Source organism: Nyctibius grandis, chromosome 6, assembly GCF_013368605.1.
Source record: "Nyctibius grandis isolate bNycGra1 chromosome 6, bNycGra1.pri, whole genome shotgun sequence".
Lineage (NCBI taxonomy): Eukaryota > Metazoa > Chordata > Aves > Nyctibiiformes > Nyctibiidae > Nyctibius > Nyctibius grandis.
In genome coordinates, this window is record NC_090663.1 from 63,583,745 (window position 1) to 63,602,502 (window position 18,758).

The window sequence follows — 18,758 nt, forward strand, 5'->3', positions numbered from 1 at the left end:
GCAAATGCCACACCTCACACTAACAAGAGGCTGCCAGTCAGGCGTTACTCCCCAGAGACACACCACCAAGAAGTGGTGCAAAAATTAACCCTTTCGTAACACCTGACATTTCCTGGTTTTAATAAAAGCTTGGGAAATCGGGGTTTGGGAGGGTTTTTTTTGCTTTAATTAGCAGCAAGCGGTTATGGGACCGAAGGCCTTGGGTGGCTCTGGCTTGAGGCGGGACCCAGCAGCACGGAGCCTCCCTTCCCCGGGCCCCCTCCGCGGGGCCGCTACCGGGGGCCGCCCCCTCACTCCCCGCCTCCTCACTCCCCGCCTTCCCGCCGCTTCCCCCGGACCCCGTGACGGTCCCGCCCCGTCACAAGCGGTAGTGGCGGGGGAACGTGTCGCGGAGGAACCATGGGCTCGGCGGCGGAGCTGCCGCCGCCAACGCCGCCGCTCGGGGAATGCGAGCGGGAAACGGGAGCGGCGTTCGCCCGGCACCGGCGGCGCCCGGAGGAGCAGGTGGGTGTCTGAGGGTGAGGGGTTTGGCAAGGCGGGGGCTGCCTCCCCTATCCGACGGGGTAGCGCTCCATTGCGGCGTGGAAGAGGATGGGGGGCAGATGTACAAGGGTGGTCCCTGCCCAGCATCCACGTGCTGAACGTCTCGCTGGAAATAATTGGGGGGCTGTTGCCTATCCCCAGTCGTTCAGCTCTCGGCCTTTCTTTTGAAGACTTAAGATGCCTGTTCACTTAAATATTTTAAGCTTTCGATCTCTTTACTGCTTATGAAATCGAATGTCTTGTAATAGGAGGAAAAATTCAACTCGTTTTTTAACTTGTCTGCTTTATTTAGGGTGTGCATTTTCATGGCGTGGTGGCTGGAAGTGGGCTTTTTGCTTAGGAAACGAAAGGAGCCGTGTGCGTTGCCCTATCGTTAATTGTAAAATGGCTTTCCGTACACTCTTTGTTTTGCAGGCAGCGTTGTCCCTCCGTGCTGAGACAAAGGCAGCGCTCTTAATGCACCTTTATTGATGTTTCATTTAAAGAAAAAAAAATTACACAGCCTTTCTTGTATTCGATACTGAAGTGTAATGGTCCCCCCTGAATGCCTTGAGCGGCTAAGTAAGAGAAATGCACTAGCACTGATAATTGCACAGGGGCAAACAGAGCTGCTGGAGTACATCCCAAAGTAATTTCCAGAGAAGTTTTGTTTACTTTGTTAATTATTTCTGTTGAAAATTCTTATAAGATAATCGTGATTGCACTCAACTGTAAGCGAGCTGTTGCAACAGCTGGAATAGCTTAATATTTCAAAGTGTCTGGTAGTACTTGGCTGATGTTACAGCTAGAAGCAGGCCACTTCTGAAAGACGCTGGTACTTGATAATTCACTCAGTGACCGTTTATATAAGTTGGTGCATCTTCCTTGTCCCTTTCTCTAAAGAAAAGGGGCAGAGCAGGGCACGTACCTGAATGTGGGGTAAGGCTGGATGCTCTAAGAGAGGCGCAGCAGTTCGCTTTCTGTGCCCACAAGCCCTTCTGCAGGATATCGCAGGAGGAGAGTCAGAAATACTCCCTGATTCTGGCTGCTCTCTTCCTTCCCTGAAAAGAGAGGTGAAGAAGTGGCATCAAATCCTCTCGGATGTTACAGCTCTCAAACCGGTTGTAACTCCTCGCTAAGGAGGGAGCTCCCCACAGGTTACCACTGCTGCTCTCTTAGTGACCAGTGTGTTGGTGCGGGCTGAAAAACTGCTTTCACATGTCGCCAAAACACATTTTAAAATGAAGTTGGTAAAGGTACCACTTGGGTGGCCACAGGCACTCTTGGCAGAGAAACTCTCTTCCCACTCTTCTCAGGCACAGGTAGTGATAGTGGCCCTTTCTGACACGTTGGGGCATAATGTTAGGATAGCGAGGCAGAAATTTTAAATAGGCCATGAGGAAGAAAGAGGAAATCCTTCCTGTTTACTGGAAATGTTTCACTGTCATAGTGTGCAGTATTTTTTCTTCATACTGAGGTGCCAGCAGCTGGACAAATAATAAACTAGATTTGCAAATAAGGAATATTAGTTACCTTTATTTAATATACATATAGAATGTGAATATTGTATATAATAACAGTAAAAATAATCATAATTTGATAAATAAATAGGAGTATTTTATTTTTATGTGTAGGGAAGACTAAAGACAGGTGAGGATTCACTGGTACATACACTTGCTGCAAACTTTGACAGAAAGTCCCAGATTCTCTCGTTCAAGAGAAGCACAGACATACAGCTTGATTTGGAGGGCCTTCTGGGTGTCAAGCCTAGTCACATGCTGCCACTTTTTTGCGTGAATGAATGTGTCCAGATTTCTCTCAAAATAATTGATTCCCCCTGCCCTTTGTGCTCTCATGGCGAGCCTTTCCAGAACCCTGCCATTCCAGCGGGCAGGAATCCTGTTTCCAGGCTGGGTCCTTACCTGGCGTCCTCATGGAGGCCTGGCGTTGTTACTGTGTTTGCTGAGGGTGTTTGCACTGGTAACGTAACTGCTGGTCCTCAGCCTGGGTTTTCCTGTTTCGTGTTCTCTTCTGAAGTATAAATATGCACACCACCTCAGTGTTACACGCGATGCAAAAGAAATGAGTCAAAATCTGCTTTGACGATGGTGTAAATTCTTACTTCTCTCAGCTGGTGTAAAGGCTGCATGAGAGCAAATCCTTTGGCCTTTTTAGAGAGCTTTTTTTAGGTGAGGATCTGGGACTGCTAACTTGGGTATGATTTGTTTTTTCCCGTTTCCTCCAAAATAAACTCAGTTTGTGTTAGACCATACCTAGTAACATAATGCTAAAAGAATGCCTTCCTGGCAAGCAGAACATAAATAATAACGTATACACACTCTTAATATTTTTTTTTAAAAGAGAGTACTCCATTAGAAATAAATCTATTTATTTAGTGCCAAATGCTCTGGCTTTAATTTTCTATTGAAGCTTATTATTATGTCAGCAAGGACATGCTTAATGAAATTACTGACAGGTACATTTTTAAAAGAACAGAAGGATACGTTTACTAAGTGTTACACATACCCTTTGGAAGTCATTATTGCAATAGACTGTAGAATTACCTACTTCTGTGATTAGATTTAAAAGCTGAATTGGATGATAATGGGAGTAATATCCTTTGTAGGTTTGCATGCAAAGATGAGACTAATTACCCTTACATTAGTCTTCGAAGCGCTACAGAAGCTGGGTAGTTTCTTCCACCTCGTATGTTGCATTGCTGGTGTTCACAACCGGTGTGTGAAGGCACTGAAAGATTCAGCTGCTCCTGAAAGCCATGGGAGTAGGTTGCTGCTTCACCCTGTGAGTTCACATTACAAAATGTTGATAGTTACCAGTCAGACACACAAGTTGTCCTGTATTTCCAACATTGCTGGAATTAAGGACCTCAAATCTCCTTCCTTAACCCACTTTCTAAAATAGGTTAGCCTTTGTCATATTTCTACAGTCTAAATCTCATCAACACCTATAAATTAAACCACGAAATAAGAATAGAAAGGTAGAATGCGTGTGAGTGTGCAATAATGAAAGGTGAGGCAAAAGTGCTGCATTACAGTAGGGCAGGAAGTGGTGTTAGAAGGAGACACAACACCCGACCCATCCATAGGGACTTTGAAGCCAAGCTGTGTTACAGCAGGCAGAGCTCCTGAAAGCCGTGGCACTGTGGCTCTCTTCTGTACTGAAAATTGCCTGTCGGGGCTGTAATGGGTTCTAGTCTCTTGTAATCTAAGTTGAAGGCAATGGCAAAATTCCCAGTTGCCTCAGTGAGTCCAGGACCTCCACCTCACGCTGGTTTGGGATACATAGAATCCAAAGTGCTGTCCGACAGCTAAGCTAAAACCAACGCTTCTCCTAGAAAATTGCTAAATGGAGAGTTAGTAAGTGATATGTGCATTCCCAAGTAGATAAATTAGCTTAGACAGTCACCTTTTCATTAACCCGAGTTTGTAACGCTTTGGGATGTTTATTACTATTTTGAACAGTGGTGTATCTCTGTAAGTGAAGTATTTTATCTCCTAATAGATGGGTTCAGGTTTAGAGAACCTGTTACAAAAGGTTTCTGGTGTTTCCCATGGAGACTTATGTTGAAGAGGTATGGGTGATTTAGTTCAAGTCCTGAACTTTTTGAATAAGTTTCTAGTATCACTAGTATTTCTCCAGCATGGAAAGAATGAGCAGAAACAAAACTAGAGGTTAATATAATCAGCCTCATGGTATCTCCCGTGTAAATGTTTTATTGTTCATCGGACTGTGGGATGAATGTGTGCCGTGTTGCCTGGAATGGTATCATTTCAGTCATAAGTCAGTAGAAGCCAAGAATGTTTTAAGGTAAACTTGTACGTGTGGAAACTGTGGTACCTAAGGCTAGAAACCTATTTCAAATTTATTCCACACTGAGATAATCTGAAAATTGTAGGTTTCTCCTGCTTGCAGTTGTTGGGATTTGGTTTTGAACCAAAAATAGTAATACCTGGACAGGGAGGGCTTAATCCCAAATTTGTTCTGGCTCTACAAATATTATAGCTCTACTGCAGAGGTTCATAGCTACATAATAATACATGGCAATAACTTTCTAAAAAGCATTAGTGGGTTTTCTGAGGCTTGACAGCATTTGAAGAAAAACAGAAAAAAAAAACCTTCAGACATACCTGTAGCACCTACAGTAGATCGGATGGCATGCTCTGCTTGAATAATGTGAAGATCCCATTTTCTTTTAGAAAAAAGTATTCTGGAGACAGAAGCAAATAGAAATTTCTTCTTCTTAAAAGGCAAAATTAACAGCTGTTGCTTTTCAGCAAGCCAGTGCATTGATACCACGCTGAAGGTACAGTGGATTGCAAGCCTTTTGCTGCATCAAGTTGACCCATATTAGTGCGGGAACCTTGATACGTAAAATCCGATGGAAATTAAGTGTTGCAAGTGTAAGGAAAAGACGGATTAGAAATTGCTTTTGATCTAGTCTCCATGTAAAATTGCAGCATGGATGGGTTCAAGTTACAGGGACAGCAGTAGGAGCTAAGGAAGAGTGCAGACAGCAGCCTAAAGTGGGGAAGAGAGGTAGCAGATCTTAACATGAGGGCAGGCAGGTTTCCTCCCCCTCGCACCCTCCCGTGCTGGGTTCTTGTCTGTGGCACTTTCTCATCTGGTGCCGTATTAGTGGGGAAATTTACTCCTGAAATTATGGGACCCAAACACAGTTTATCGAGGGAAGCTGCTATTGCTCTTGAAGCCTTCTCTGCTTTGCTCATGCACAAGTTCGGTATCTGGAAAAGCCTTTTCATCTCCTTAACACAAAACTGCTCCTGGTATTTCAAAGTTCGTTCCAGCAACTGTTGATCCTAAACTTGAGTTGCCGTAAAAGCTGACTAAAGGGAGTACGGTGCAGTTGCTTTTCTTGTGGTGTTGCTTGTTTCTATAGAAACATCTTGTTTCTGTTGTATAGATGGTGTCTAGATTCTTGCTATCAAATGAATGTTAACCCAAGCTTTGTTTTGCAATTTTTAATTTAAACTCCCCCTGAGTATGTCACTTTTATCGGTAGCTGTTGTGTAAGTACTTATGGTATTAAGAATTGTTCTAGTTTTCTTGCATTTGCTTTTTTTCCCCAGAGGAACAAGTTAAACTTAGTTTTTCTCTGTCTTGTTTTTCATCTGGAAGTGAGGTATGATTTTTCTCATTTCCTAATTATTAATTTTCTCTTATTTAAATATCAGATTAAAATTAGCCTAGAGAAACGAACCTGTTTTTTTTTCCTTCAGACAGTTGAAATTAATTTTGTTGTCTTAATAGTCTGTTGGCTGAGTACCAAGATCTCTTTACTGCTTACATTTACAAGGTCAAATACTAATCTTTAGTTTCATGCTAGCAAAGGATGTGAAGGTATACCGTTCTCTTCCTGCTATACTAGAAGAGGAAGAAAATCAGAAACATTTCTAATAAAATTATTTGCCCTTCTTGGGCAAATTTCACTTTCTTCTAATTGAACATAAGAAATCTTTTTCAGTATGAGAAAGCAGGGTGGAATCCTGGTCACATGCCAGGTGTTACTAGTAACGAAACTTGTCTCGTTTGCATATGTGGAGGAGTAGGAGGCAGAAAGCCAGCGCCCGGCCGGCCCATGCGTCGCAGGGTTTCATGCTGGTGCGCTGCAATGGGGCGAGACTCCGGTTCGGAGAAAGAGGAGACCACGGCCTGGGAACTTGCCGTTGCTGCGAATCTCCAGAGCTGTCCGTGGAAATACACTGGGCGGTCAGATGGCTGAGTACCGGCAAGATTGGGTAATTCATTCCTCTGGCACTTACATTGCTGGCTACCTAACTATCAAATATCTGTAGCTTTGTGGTGGCTGGTGCATGTCCCTGTCTGCACCCCACAGAAGTTGGTCTCTTATTTTGGAGGGGAGGGAACTTGTGATTTCTTCCATCCTGGCCTCTGTCATCTGCTCACTTTCTTCTCGTATTTTTCTGTAAGATTGAGCTTGAAGTATTTTCAGTTTTAGTTTGCATCCTCTAAAAAGAGATGACTTTGTGAGGCTCTCTCTTCTGAACATTAATGTTCCAGCTTTCAAAAATACAGGAGTATTTTTCAGTAAGTAAGCATGTTCCTAAAGTCACATCTCAGTGGCTTTTTTGACATTTAAGTGTCGATGGGCTTCAGCTATCAGACACACCACCTGTTCCGTGGAGTAAAAATAACCATGACTAGATAGTGAGCCGTTAAATACTGCAGAGCAGACTTTTTACTTAAAAAAAGGAAAATGTGCAGGTGGGTACGTAAATGTGATATCCTGGCGTTCCTTTATTACACTTTTTTTTAACGTCTTATTTAGATGTCATTAAACATGTGTTCACTACTAAACTCGAAAGGGGTTTCTTTTCTATCTAAAGTGGAAATAATTCTCTTAAATTTGCCATCTGTCTTTGTTTCTTTTGTAACTGTAAATGTGACCGATTGTGGTGTGAGGCATGTTACAATTTGGAGACACTGCTACATTTCTGTGTTGGAGATTAACTTTGTGGATACCCGTTTCCTGCTCCCCTCTCTCTTTGCCTTCTTTGCCCAGCAGTGGTTTTTTTTTGGCTGTAAAATGCTTTTACATGGAGAGCAGTTATTTTCCAAATCTGTTGGACTTTTTTCCTTCATTGCTGTAGTTCGTATTTGTCTAGTGCCCTTTTGGGCAGCTGATGCAAGAAAAGAGAAACCGATGGACTTGTGCTCGGCCTGGTGCTGTTGTTGAGTGCGGGGTGGGAATTTTTCAAGTTGTCTGAGCAACAGAAGACTGTTGGTGTTTCTTCAATTCATTCATCATGAAAAATAGGAAGAGGGATGTTATTTGGTTTGTTTTGAGGAATCTTATACCTTCAGAGTAGTTGAATGGGTTTCTTTTTATTTTTTTTTTTTTAATCCTGAATCTTTAGTTGGAGCACGTTCCTTATGTTCATCCATTCCCTCTTCCCACAGAACGAAAGCTGTTGAACTTCATCCAATTATTTCGCGCAAGTCAGTTACTTAGGATTTTTTTTCCACACATGCAAAAAAACCCCAAACCAAACAAACCATTTAAAGATCCTTAGGCTAAATGTGGAAAACTCTGGACCAAGCTGCTGCTTCAGCAGATGAAACACCTGGAAGGCAAGACGGTAACTATGCCTGTTCTCCTCACAGCTAGTGCAGTGGTGAGGTTACAGGACTGAGAAATGTTGCAGTCACTTCAGAGCCATCCAGTTTGTGGTCCGCCCAGACAATTCATCCTGCCCACCGCTGCCTTTCCTGGTGGCCCCGTAGCATCTCACCCATCACACTAGCCTTGCGGCAGGGCAATAACTTCCCAAACATTTTGGGTAGGTTCGTGTCTCTTTCTTATCCATTTCTGTTCTGCATCCTCTGAGGGCTTGGCAAAGTTATTTGGTGTGACCTGTAAATGGTGAGGCGCAGGAGCTGTGTGCTCCCAGCCATTTGAGGGGAAAAGACCTTGAACTGGGTACGTTATACTTATCACAGAATCACAGAATCACAGAATGTTAGGGACTGGAACACAGGAGGTTCCACATAAATATGAGGAAAAACTTCTTTACAGTGAGGGTGACCGAACACTGGCACAGGCTGCCCAGAGAGGTTGTGGAGTCTCCTTCTCTGGAGACATTCAAAACCCACCTGGATGCGTTCCTGTGTGATATGGTCTAGGTAATCCTGCTCCGGCAGGGGGATTGGACTAGATGATCTTTCGAGGGATGTCACTGAGAAGAGCCTGGCTCCATCCTCATGACACTTGCCCTTTACATATTTATAAACATTAATGAGGTCACCCCTCAGTCTCCTCTCCTCCAAGCTAAAGAGACCCAGCTCCCTCAGCCTCTCCTCATAAAGGAGATGTTCCACCCCCTTAATCATCTTCGTGGCTCTGCGCTAGACTCTCTCTAGCAGTTCCCTGTCCTTCTTGAACTGAGGGGCCCAGAACTGGACACAATATTCCAGATGCGGCCTCACCAGGGCAGGCAGGGATCAGCCTTAAATGACTGTGGAAAGTTCAGTCCTAACTTTATCCTTCCCTCCTAGCGAGTAGCATGTGAATCATTGCAAAGATGGTTTCTTTGGGGGGAGTATGTTCTGATGGGATCTCGTGTTTCTTTGCATGGTCAAAACACCTTTGATGGGAAGGGGGTAAGCAAGAAAAGGTTCTTGCTGTCAGACTGGTGTGGAGTGGCCTCCGATTGTGACTTACCATGTGCTTTCCTAAATTTAGGCAGTAGTGAGTTTGAGTGAATGTGGTGGAAGTTTGCCATAAGCGAGGGTAGTTAGTGGTCAGAACACAGGTAATTTTCTGTGTTGTGTTGATGACAGACATAACTGGTAAAGCCACCGCCGGATGTTCGTTGGGTTCAGTAGGCTGAGTTGACTTTACCTTCTCTGTTGTTCTAAGGCTAGTCCAGGAAAACATTCAATTACATGGGAGATTTTTTTTCAGAAGCACTTCAGGGATGTAGGAGCACTAGCTGTGCTGGAGGTGGACAGAACTTGTGCTTACTATCTCCTCTGTGAACTCCTCAGAGTCTTTCATTCTGAAAAAAAGGTCCTTTTATGGCATCCTGCATCTGAGAGGGCATGCCATGGTTCTCCTTAAAGCATCCAGGCCCCTAAGCCCTTTGGCCATAACAGCTGGGTAAAGTCGGTTGCAAAGTTTCCGTTGTAAAGTTTTTCTGAGTTTGGCTCTTAAAGCTCTGACTTTATGCCAGTAAACAGTGGGAGACAGCACGCGAGAGCTTTGCTGATGAAAATATGCCATTTTGAATAGGGAGGGGAATTTTATTACACCAAACATTTGAAAAGACAAGAGAAAACTGAGTGCTTGATGGGAACCTTCAGATACTGCAGTAGGCTGGTGAAGAACATTGCTTGTGTGTATGTGCTGAGCAACAGGACAGATCAGACACTTCCCCTTCTGTTCCATATGATAACTCAGTTTTTAATTTTAAATAATCTAAAATCAAAAATAGAAACCAAATATGAAATGCAGGATGGAGTACTGCATCCAGTTCGGGAGCCCTCAGCACAGGAAAGACACGGAACTGTTGGAGCGGGTCCAGAGGAGGGCCATGAAGATAATCAGAGGGCTGGAGCACCTCTCCTATGAAGAGAGGCTGAGAGAGTTGGGGTTGTTCAGCCTGGAGAAGAGAAGGCTCCGGGGAGACCTTATTGCAGCCTTTAAGTACTTAAAGGGAGCTTATAAGAAAGATGAGGACAGACTTTTTAGCAGGGCCTGTTGCGATAGGACAAGGGGTAATGGTTTTAAACTAAAAGAGTGTAGATTTAGACTAGATTATAAGGAAGAAATTTTTCTATGATGAGGGTGGTGAAACTGGCACAGGTTGCCCAGAGAGGTGGTAGATGCCCCATCCCTGGAAACACTCAAGGTCAGGTTGGACAGGACTCTGAGCAACCTGATCTAGTTGAAGATGTCCCTGCTCATTGCCGTGGGGTTGGACTAGATGGCCTTTAAAGGTCCCTTCCAACCCAAACTATTCTATGATTCTATGAAACATTTTTTAAATGAAAAAAAATATTACACTATATGAAAACATTTAAGGAATATAAAATGAAAAGGAAATTGAGGCAATGAAGTCATACACAGGTGGCTGTATGTTTGTATAAAGGAATCTGCTGGTGTAATTTGCTTTAAGGGTGTTGATGAACACAGTAGGTCTAAAATAAAATCACTTAGATTTAAAATTAATTTAAATTACAGTAAGGAGTAATTCATTACAGCAGTTTGATAAGAAGCATTAGGTTAGGAAACAAATGATCCCCCGGCCCCTCTGAATTTCTTCATTGCTTCTGTCTTTCAAAAAGTGAGGAAAGGCAAACAAATGACTGCAGATGAAGCAGACCTCTCTGACGTTCCCTCCCGCATTGTGGCAAATGAAGCCTGGGGGTGCCTGCTTCGTAGCACATATTAGCTATGAGGAGGAGAGATGCTCTAAAGGCCTTGAAAGCATGCTTGCTCTGGGGCTAGTGCAGATAAAGGAATTCCTTCTGCTCCCTCTTGATACACAGTTCTTTAAAGTTAGGAAGCCAAGGCTGGGCTGTTGATTTTTTAAAAGTGGCAACTTTGAAACAGAAACTTAGTTTGCTTTTAAATGAGGAAGTTCTGTTTTGTTGGGGTGAGGGCGGCTGCTCAGCATGGGTACATTTCTCTTTCTGCGTTTTGCTGTTACGGTAGTGTCTGTCTAGCTTCAGGCTCATTCAGCAAGATTTAGTATTAAAATAGTCCTATGGAACTTAAAGAGTCAGCTCCAAACTGTGTGCTTGCTGAAGATAGCCAGTTTCTAAAAACGTTTAGAAAAGTACTTTTCTGGGGGGAAAAGAAAGTAGTATTTGGTTCTAAGGATATGGTTTGAGAGCTACTGGCACATATGTAGGACTGCGTGCTGTTTTACTGTAGCCCTGAAAATTAGTGAGATAACTTCTAGCTGCAATGTTAAAGCTTATTAAATTTTTTTTGGCAATTTGGAGTATTGTAAAATTACTGTTTGCCCTAATGGTTCTATTTTAGCTACACCTCTGAAGAAATGTATTTGTCCAGCATGTGAATTATTATGCAATAGTAAAGAAAAATATGCCATCTGTGTTTTATGGCTGATCATCTGTTTTCAGCTTCACTTGTTTTTTGCTGAGTTGCCTGAAGCAAGACATACTCAGCCTGAATTAACTGAAGCAGACTTTTGAAATCTTGAGGATTTCCATGATCATTCTGAAAGGTTTTGTGAGCTCATGAAAATATTTGGAAAAATAACTTGACACTTGTTTTGTAGTTAAACACACACTTGTCAGTCTCCGTGCCTAGAAGCTTGCTTTGCATAATCGCTTTAGGGATTCATGAATCTACCCTTGTTTGAAAAGGAGAGGGTAAGATAAAGTCTTGCTTAACAAAAAAAAAAACACAAACCGTAAATAAAAAGACCTGGACAGCCTAAGTAAGGGGGAATTTGCTCTGTACCCTGCTTGAGAGACTGTGTGCAACTTCTTGCTGTTAGCTTATCAAAGCAGAATGGGGCTGCTAGGGAAACCCCGTGTTTTACAGCTGCCTCATACCAGGAGGGACGTTGTCAGCGTGGACACGTACAGTTCATCGCGCTTAGCTGGGCCGGTGAGACAGGGCTCGTGGAAACGTGCCTGCTGACGGCCTCCTTGCCAGTGCTGCACCCTGCTTGCTCTGGGCGAAGGCTTCCAGTGCATTGCTCAGTACCATTAATAATCCAGAGGCAAAGAAGCGATTCGTTTGTTTTCCCCCTCCTGGTTGCACTGGCCACTGGCTCAGAGCCTCAGCTGCTTTGCTAGAAAATGTAGTGATTTCTCCCGCACACGTTAGCGGTTTCTCTCAGAAGTGGCCTCTGCACCGCTTGATGCGTGCTGCGCTCTGATCCCCTCCGCCATCATCCCGTAGGCACCTGCGACCTCTGCATGCAGGAAGCAGATAAATATGTTTTCCCTTCCCAGCACATCCTTTCTTTTTTTCCCTAATTGTTGTGATCAATATCCCACTTAGGTTAATTGTTTGTCTCCCCTTGCTCTTTGGGAATGGTGGGATGAGAGTTCCTCTACTACCAGCGTGTTCCCGGGTTGGCAAGCACCCTGCCCTGATGGGTCTGCAGGGGCTCACAAGAGGCTCTGCCTTTCTTGAAGGGACTAATCTTGAAACACTGGAATTAAAGAGGAGTCAACATTTATTTGGATTATATAAAGCACACTTAAAGCCAAAATGCTGAAAAGGGGTTTCCATATTCAGTGCTAGGCCTGAGAAGCAGGCTGAAAACAGACAAGGCGGAGGCTGTCAGTACGTAACCTCCAATACTGCAGTTCTCCACGTTCAAGCTCTTCTGTAGAACCACAGAAAAATTGAATAGAATATTCATTACTATTTAGGCTTCCTGCACCCCTCCCTTTCTGTGGTTCAGTACTGAAGCTTAAACCAAAATCTCTGTGAATAAGCAATTAAAAAAATACCCAAGCACACACAGCTGAGGGACCGTAGGGGTTTTGTTGGGGTTTTTTTTCAGTAGCAGCTCTTGTGCTTTACTCAACCTTCATTCAGTCAGAAGGTTCTGCATCACGGCCTGAAGTCTGGCCTACAGAAAAAATATTAGCTTCCTTTGGTCTTTGGTGGATGCTCTTCTGTGGGAATGGGAATTCACTTGATTACTTGCTGTCTAATGGAGAGCCTGGCACTGCTGTGGGAGGGCATTTCTGTTTCTCCACCAAGACCATGCCGTGTAACCAGGGATGCAGAATAGCTTTCATTCTTGAAGACAGAACTAAAGATACATGTTTGCTTTGAATCCAGAAGTAGACTAATTGCACATAGAGTTTGCAGGCAATTTGTTGGACCTATTGATCAGTTGACTGAAATATTGATGAGTAGCTGCTGCATGTCTTTTCATTGCTGCCTGATGGAAGGGTTAGAAAACTCATGTTCATCATCTTGGAAAGTGTGTTCACCCTGTCATACCCAAACACAAAGCCATAAGGTTGTGCAGAGGATCTCTGGACACTGGGGAAGGAGAGATGGGATTTCAAGCTCTAATCTAGTTACTCTTTACATGTTGAAACATGTTGGAACTGCATATTTTCTGCAGTGATATTTAAATATGGCATCTTCATCTAAAGGTGTGCCTCTGCCTTCCTGTGCATTTGCCCCATCATTTTTCTTTTTGGGAAAAGTGCAGAACTTGTTTCCCTCCCCTTTGCTTCTTTGTACGACTGCTTTGCATCTGTGTGGTCCTTGGGTCTGTCTTCTTTTGCCTGACTTTCGCAGCTTTCTACGCCAACATCGGGATGGATGTTTGCTTTCTTCCTGGTCAAATCCGGTGCCCCTCTTTCAGTGGTGGTAGTAGCCCTTCAGGTCCCTATGATTTGGTGCGAAATACTTTATAGTTCGTGCTTAATAGTTTTGTGTTGTTCTTGTGGTTCTGAAGATATTCTGGAAATAATGTATAACAAATCTATTTCAGTCAAATCCTCTCCCTGAAATTACAGGCCTCTAATTCCATTTGGTTGCCCTGACATCCACCTTGCACAGACAGGTAAGATGTATGACCTACAGGAGAGCTTTACCCCTCTTGAGTGGCATCTGGAGGGGAGACAGGCTGTCACATGTTTGTAGTATCACTTCAGATGTCCCAAGTTTGGACAAATGAGTGTCATCTTTAACATTGTACCGAAGTCACAAGCTACATAATGTTTTCAATTTCTCAATTTAAGGAGCAGCTTTGTTGCGTATATATCTTATTTTTATGCATTCAGATAGAAACAGCTGAGACTTGTTCAGAATCACAGTAATAACTGATTGTGCAACATATTTCCTAATTTTGTCTTCTATCCACAGGTCCAGCAAGAACAAAGAAACCACACCGCAGAACCTGTAATAGATGACTATAAAAAGATGGGGACTCTCTTTGGTGAACTAAACAAAAGCCTTATCAGAATAGGCTTCACGAGGATGTACTTTGGAGAACGGATAGTAGAACCTGTAATAATTATATTCTTCTGGGTTATGCTCTGGTTTCTTGGCCTACAAGCTCTTGGACTGGTTGCTGTTCTGTGCCTTGTCATTATATATGTACAACAGTAAAATTTTATAGATGCTGTTCGGATTATGTATTTCAACACTGTCACTGTGTCAGTGGATTCATGTGTTTAAGTAAATGGGTGACATATAAAAAGCTGCAATGCTTCGAATTGCATTTCGCTGAACTTCCAGTGTTTGGGGTGACGGGGACTAAAATTGTGCATTTTAAGCAAAGTCAGCAATGCCCTACTACATCTTTGAAGGATGAAAAAGGAGATGTTTGTGATATAATGGTGTCCAATGTACTGTCTTCTGCACTCTTGGGGCCTTAGTCCAAGGACTGGCTTTTTGTTCCCCGCTTCCTCCCCCAATGTTCTTGCTTTGTATAGTGAAAATTTTCTGTCTAGTTTTAAGAGGACACAATGTGAGTGTCCCGTTTCACGGTTGGGGGGTGCTCGTGTGCTGTTTGTTCCCTGACTCTGCATAATTTGCTAGTTTTTTGCCGAAACGCTAAATCTGCACAAGGGAGGTTTGCTAGCAAACCTACGATGATAAATGTTCATAAGGTGAATACAACTTTAGAAAGCTTTCCCTCAGGAAACAAGCTATGCCAGCAAAATGCTTTTATACTAATATTAGTGACTTCACACAAGGCTTCAGCTGTTGTTAGGAGGAATTGCAGTCCTATATTGGCCAGGTGGTCTAACGTCACTCTGCTGTGTTTTTGGAAATGTACTCAGCGCCTGCTGCTATTTTTCTTATTTTTTTTTATATTTGCTCTTTCTCCCAGCCCTCCTTCTGAAGATAAATATTTGGATAATTCATGGACTTTGTAGGTAGTTACAGCTGCAGTGTTGGAGAGTTGCCATTCCAGATGGCAATGCTGACCAACCAGATAGATATCAGACCAGATCTCTTAACGCTTCCCTAATTTGCTGCAGTGTGGACCCAACACGAGCTAGAAGCTTTGCGTACGTAAGCAAATCAGACCGGTTTCCTCATGCAAGGCAAGAATGTAGTTGAAATTGGGTGGTCATTTTATTTAGTAGTCTTAACTGATTCATTTCCACGCTAGGCAACAAAAATGCATATCTGTAAGTGCATGTCATGGGCATCACAAATCGGAGAATAGGATACATACATTCAAGAGTAGGTGCAAAATTCACTCTGGCTCCCCAGGAGCCATACCAGGGGTGTACTGCCTGTTTCCAAGTTGAATATGCTTTTTTCAGGAAAAACGGTAAAACGAGACAGAATCTTTACTAAATAGGCTACCAATTTAATATTTGCTGTAGATTACTTTTAGTAAGAAACTTAATTGCAAAATTGACTTAAACTATGGTAGAAATTATACGTTTACTTAAAGAAATGTAATAGAAGATGTGAAATTTACAGAAAACTGCTTAACCTTTTGCAGTGACTTTTTTCCTACACATTTTTATACTAGCAGAGATCAACAAAAGATTAGTTGAAAGTGCTGTCTTATCCAGAGACTTTTGAAGTTAAGGAGAACTCCTCTATGGCCCCAGTCCTGCAACTGGATTCTCAAGGCCGATTTTATACCTATGTGGATCATGGTGGTTGCTGGGCTCTGTTTCCAGGACCCTTGGCTTCAGTCCTTACAGACTTTCCTATTAGTGAAATAATTGTTATTTAGAGCAGTGAACATGAAGGCCCAGCTCCTTTAAAGTCTTTTATGTGCCTAAATGCCATCTGTAGGCATGTCTCTGTGCTTTTCTAACAAATGCATAGTTACGTTCTGAGGAGCCAGGTCTCCTCTCCAGATCTTTGGATGCCCTTGACTGTGGATCCAAGGGGCTCTGATGAACTGGCAGGACTGCAGGGAGCGGGACTGAGGCCCAGCTGTGTGTTCAGATGGCAACCTGTGTTGATTGGCACATTAAATAGTTACGCTGATGGCAGGGAAATGTTTGACAACAGAAGGTGCTCCTGGATACAGGGCTTTGTGGTTCACAGCTGGAAGTCCCAAAGCAACAGCAAGTAAAAGGCTGAACTCAGAGGCAGGAGCTCTGTACTCACAAGTGCCTAAGGGTAAACTTTGGTTTTGGTTCAAGTACCTTAGAAAGCAGAACATCTGTTTACACCTTTGCATATTTGTATAGCTATAATGGTGGTTTATGTGTATTATTCCTCTGTATAAGGGCTGTATCTCAAAAGCATCTTGTCATTAAAAAAAAAAAAATCCTTCCCTTCTTCCCACAGTCAAGTTACTGTTTAGAGGATCTCATCCAGTTCCTTTCGTCCTGTAGGAAAAAGTGTCTCTGTGATATCCTTGTTGCAGTAGTACTCTTGTGTAAAGACACTGTGCTGTGAGATGGTGTGTAGTATTTCCTGAGGTGGTGATTTTGCTCTGTACATAAGGAATGGGGAACAGTGAACAAAGGGTGTGACTGACAAGTTCAGTAAGGGAATTGTTTATATGCATGTAACCTTTTATTATGTGTGTAACTATGACTGTTTCACTCATGAAGTCATTTCAGTTGTTCTTTTGATGTTCATGTTTGTATACATGTACTCTAGGGAAAGGAGGCTTTTGGACTAAGATTGTGTACGGTGAATGTTTTACGTGGTTTCTCTTAAGGGTAACTTACTATATCTTGTCCTTCATAGAAGTTTTTCCTTTTTAAAAATCTGAAAAAATATCCCTCCTAATGGAGTTAGGTTGACTGAAAGTGAAAAAGAAAAATAATGTATTGCACAGAAGATACCCCTCGCCTGTTTGGTTTCATACATTCCATTGTGTATAAGAATTTGCACCAAATCATCCGTCCTAATTCTGTGCTATTGCTGTGCTATGTCCCTGTCATTTGCAGGAAAGGAAGAAGGAGTTAAGGGCACTGGGATAGAATCAGACATAGAGTGGAAAATCGAATGCATGAAAATGATGCATAAAGAAAAGAAAAATGTGTCAAAAGAAATCTGATTGTAAATGTGTGCCAAAAGTGAGGGGGGAGTGGGTGAACAGTCCTTCTGTTGTGTTCTTCCTTGATCTAAATGTAGTTCCAAGGCAGAAGAAGCACCAAGCATTCAAAGGATGTCCCTAGCTAAAAAAGCAGAAGGTTAGTTTAGAAAAAAAAGATGACAATTTCACTTTTGTCTATATAGTAAAAAATGATAATGTTATTTATATTGATATATATGATTATTATTCTTGATAGAACTGAAAGCACCTTTATGCATCTGTGTGTAGGACTGTATGAAGGAACTATGTCCCTTAAATCTGTGGCAAACAACAAATGATGTCATTTCTGTTGGTCAGTGTAACATATTGAAAGCTTTTTACATAACCTCTTGTTTTTTAAAAGATGGACTCGTCAGTACTGTTTCACACCTGCCGAATGCATAAATGTTTGAACTACTGTGTACAGAGAAGAAACTCTGCACGTAGAAGAATCTTTGAGAACCCTGTTTGCACTGAAAAATCATCACACCGAAACTGTCCATATAAAAAGGAAAAATAGTATTTCTTAAAAACTCTGTATTAAATTAATCCTATGGAAAGCACTTTGTTATTCTTTCTAATAAAAAGTATCGTCATCAACGAGAACTGTGAACACGGTCAATTGACTCAAAATTTCATGGTAGGCCCACATGAAATGGGGCAGTGTTCAGATCACCACTGAAATCAGTTAACTTGTGGCTAGTGGAAAAATAACTGCAGTACAAGAGCTGAATAAACTGCATCAGGTCTCTATGGTTGAGTGTGCAGCAAGTTACGCAGAATTAAACAAAAAAACAAGTTTGTTTTACTGTGTGCCTCTCCACCAGAGGGGAGAAAATTAGAGAGAGGATTTTAAAAAATGTGCATATGTTGGGTAGTCACTTCTTTTTTACAGTGCTTATCTGTTGTTTTAGATGATGGTTACCAAACTGTGATTTGCAGTTTCCAAAGGTCCAAGAGAGTGTTGCAAATGTATAGGGTAAAGAACTGTTGGTAGATTGGCACCAGGATTTTGAGACTAGATGGGTCAAACAGCAAGTGGCTTAGGGTTGTTTCAAGCTTATACAGGAAGGTAGACTGCTAACTTCCCTTAACTCCTGCCGACCCCTCAGTTTCTTCTGAGAATGTTTCCAAATGCATATAAAATCATCAGTATTCATGCTGCACTCACTCTGAAGAAACTGAGCTTTCATCAGCTCTGTTTTACACAGAGGAACCAGAAGGGGATGAGAATGGGAAAGGGGAATTGGACTTATAAGAGTGTTTTTAAATTGTGTGCAAGCTTGTAGTCTTTTAAAATTTTAGTCTTGTACTATCCAGATAACGTTCTTGTGTCTTGTGTCTGCAGTTGTCAGAAGTCTTTTTATCAGCCCCAGCTTACCTATATTTTCCAATTAATACAGAAGTGAAGCAGCTGAGATAATATATCCTTTCCCCCAAATAATTTATTGAAAACAACTCACCCCACCCTCAAGTGGTAGGAGGGATGCGACTGGATAAAGCCCTGCTAATGACAGGAGCTGCTCTTGGTGCAGCCTCGGGTGAACCAGCTCCTTCCCAGGGTACAGGAGGCTGCCAGAATGCAGGGGAAAACGTCTTGCTCAGCCCCAGGCATCACTGGGGCAGGAGTCCAAGTGGCATGGAAGGGGAAGGACTGTTACACCCCAGTCCAAGGGATTTGGTCAGACAGTGTTTGAGACAGAGCTGTTACAG

The 18,758-nt window shown here is 42.6% G+C and overlaps 1 protein-coding gene across 1 annotated transcript; it reads left to right on the forward strand.

Moving 5' to 3' along the window:
- The first annotated feature begins 356 nt into the window (after positions 1–356).
- Positions 357–17,651, forward strand: FAM241A (family with sequence similarity 241 member A). Its single transcript, XM_068404132.1, has 2 exons — positions 357–504; positions 13,901–17,651. Exons 1-2 carry the CDS (start codon positions 400–402, stop codon positions 14,144–14,146), a joined length of 351 nt encoding a protein of 116 aa, XP_068260233.1. The 5' UTR covers positions 357–399; the 3' UTR covers positions 14,147–17,651.
- Positions 17,652–18,758: the final 1,107 nt, after the last annotated feature.

Bases quoted from the DNA above. Each gene is read 5' to 3' on its own strand.
- FAM241A (XM_068404132.1), top strand. From the start codon at position 400: ATGGGCTCGGCGGCGGAGCTGCCGCCGCCAACGCCGCCGCTCGGGGAA. The intron at 505-13,900 runs GTGGGTGTCTGA...TTCTATCCACAG, and splicing joins GGCGGCGCCCGGAGGAGCAG to GTCCAGCAAGAACAAAGAAA.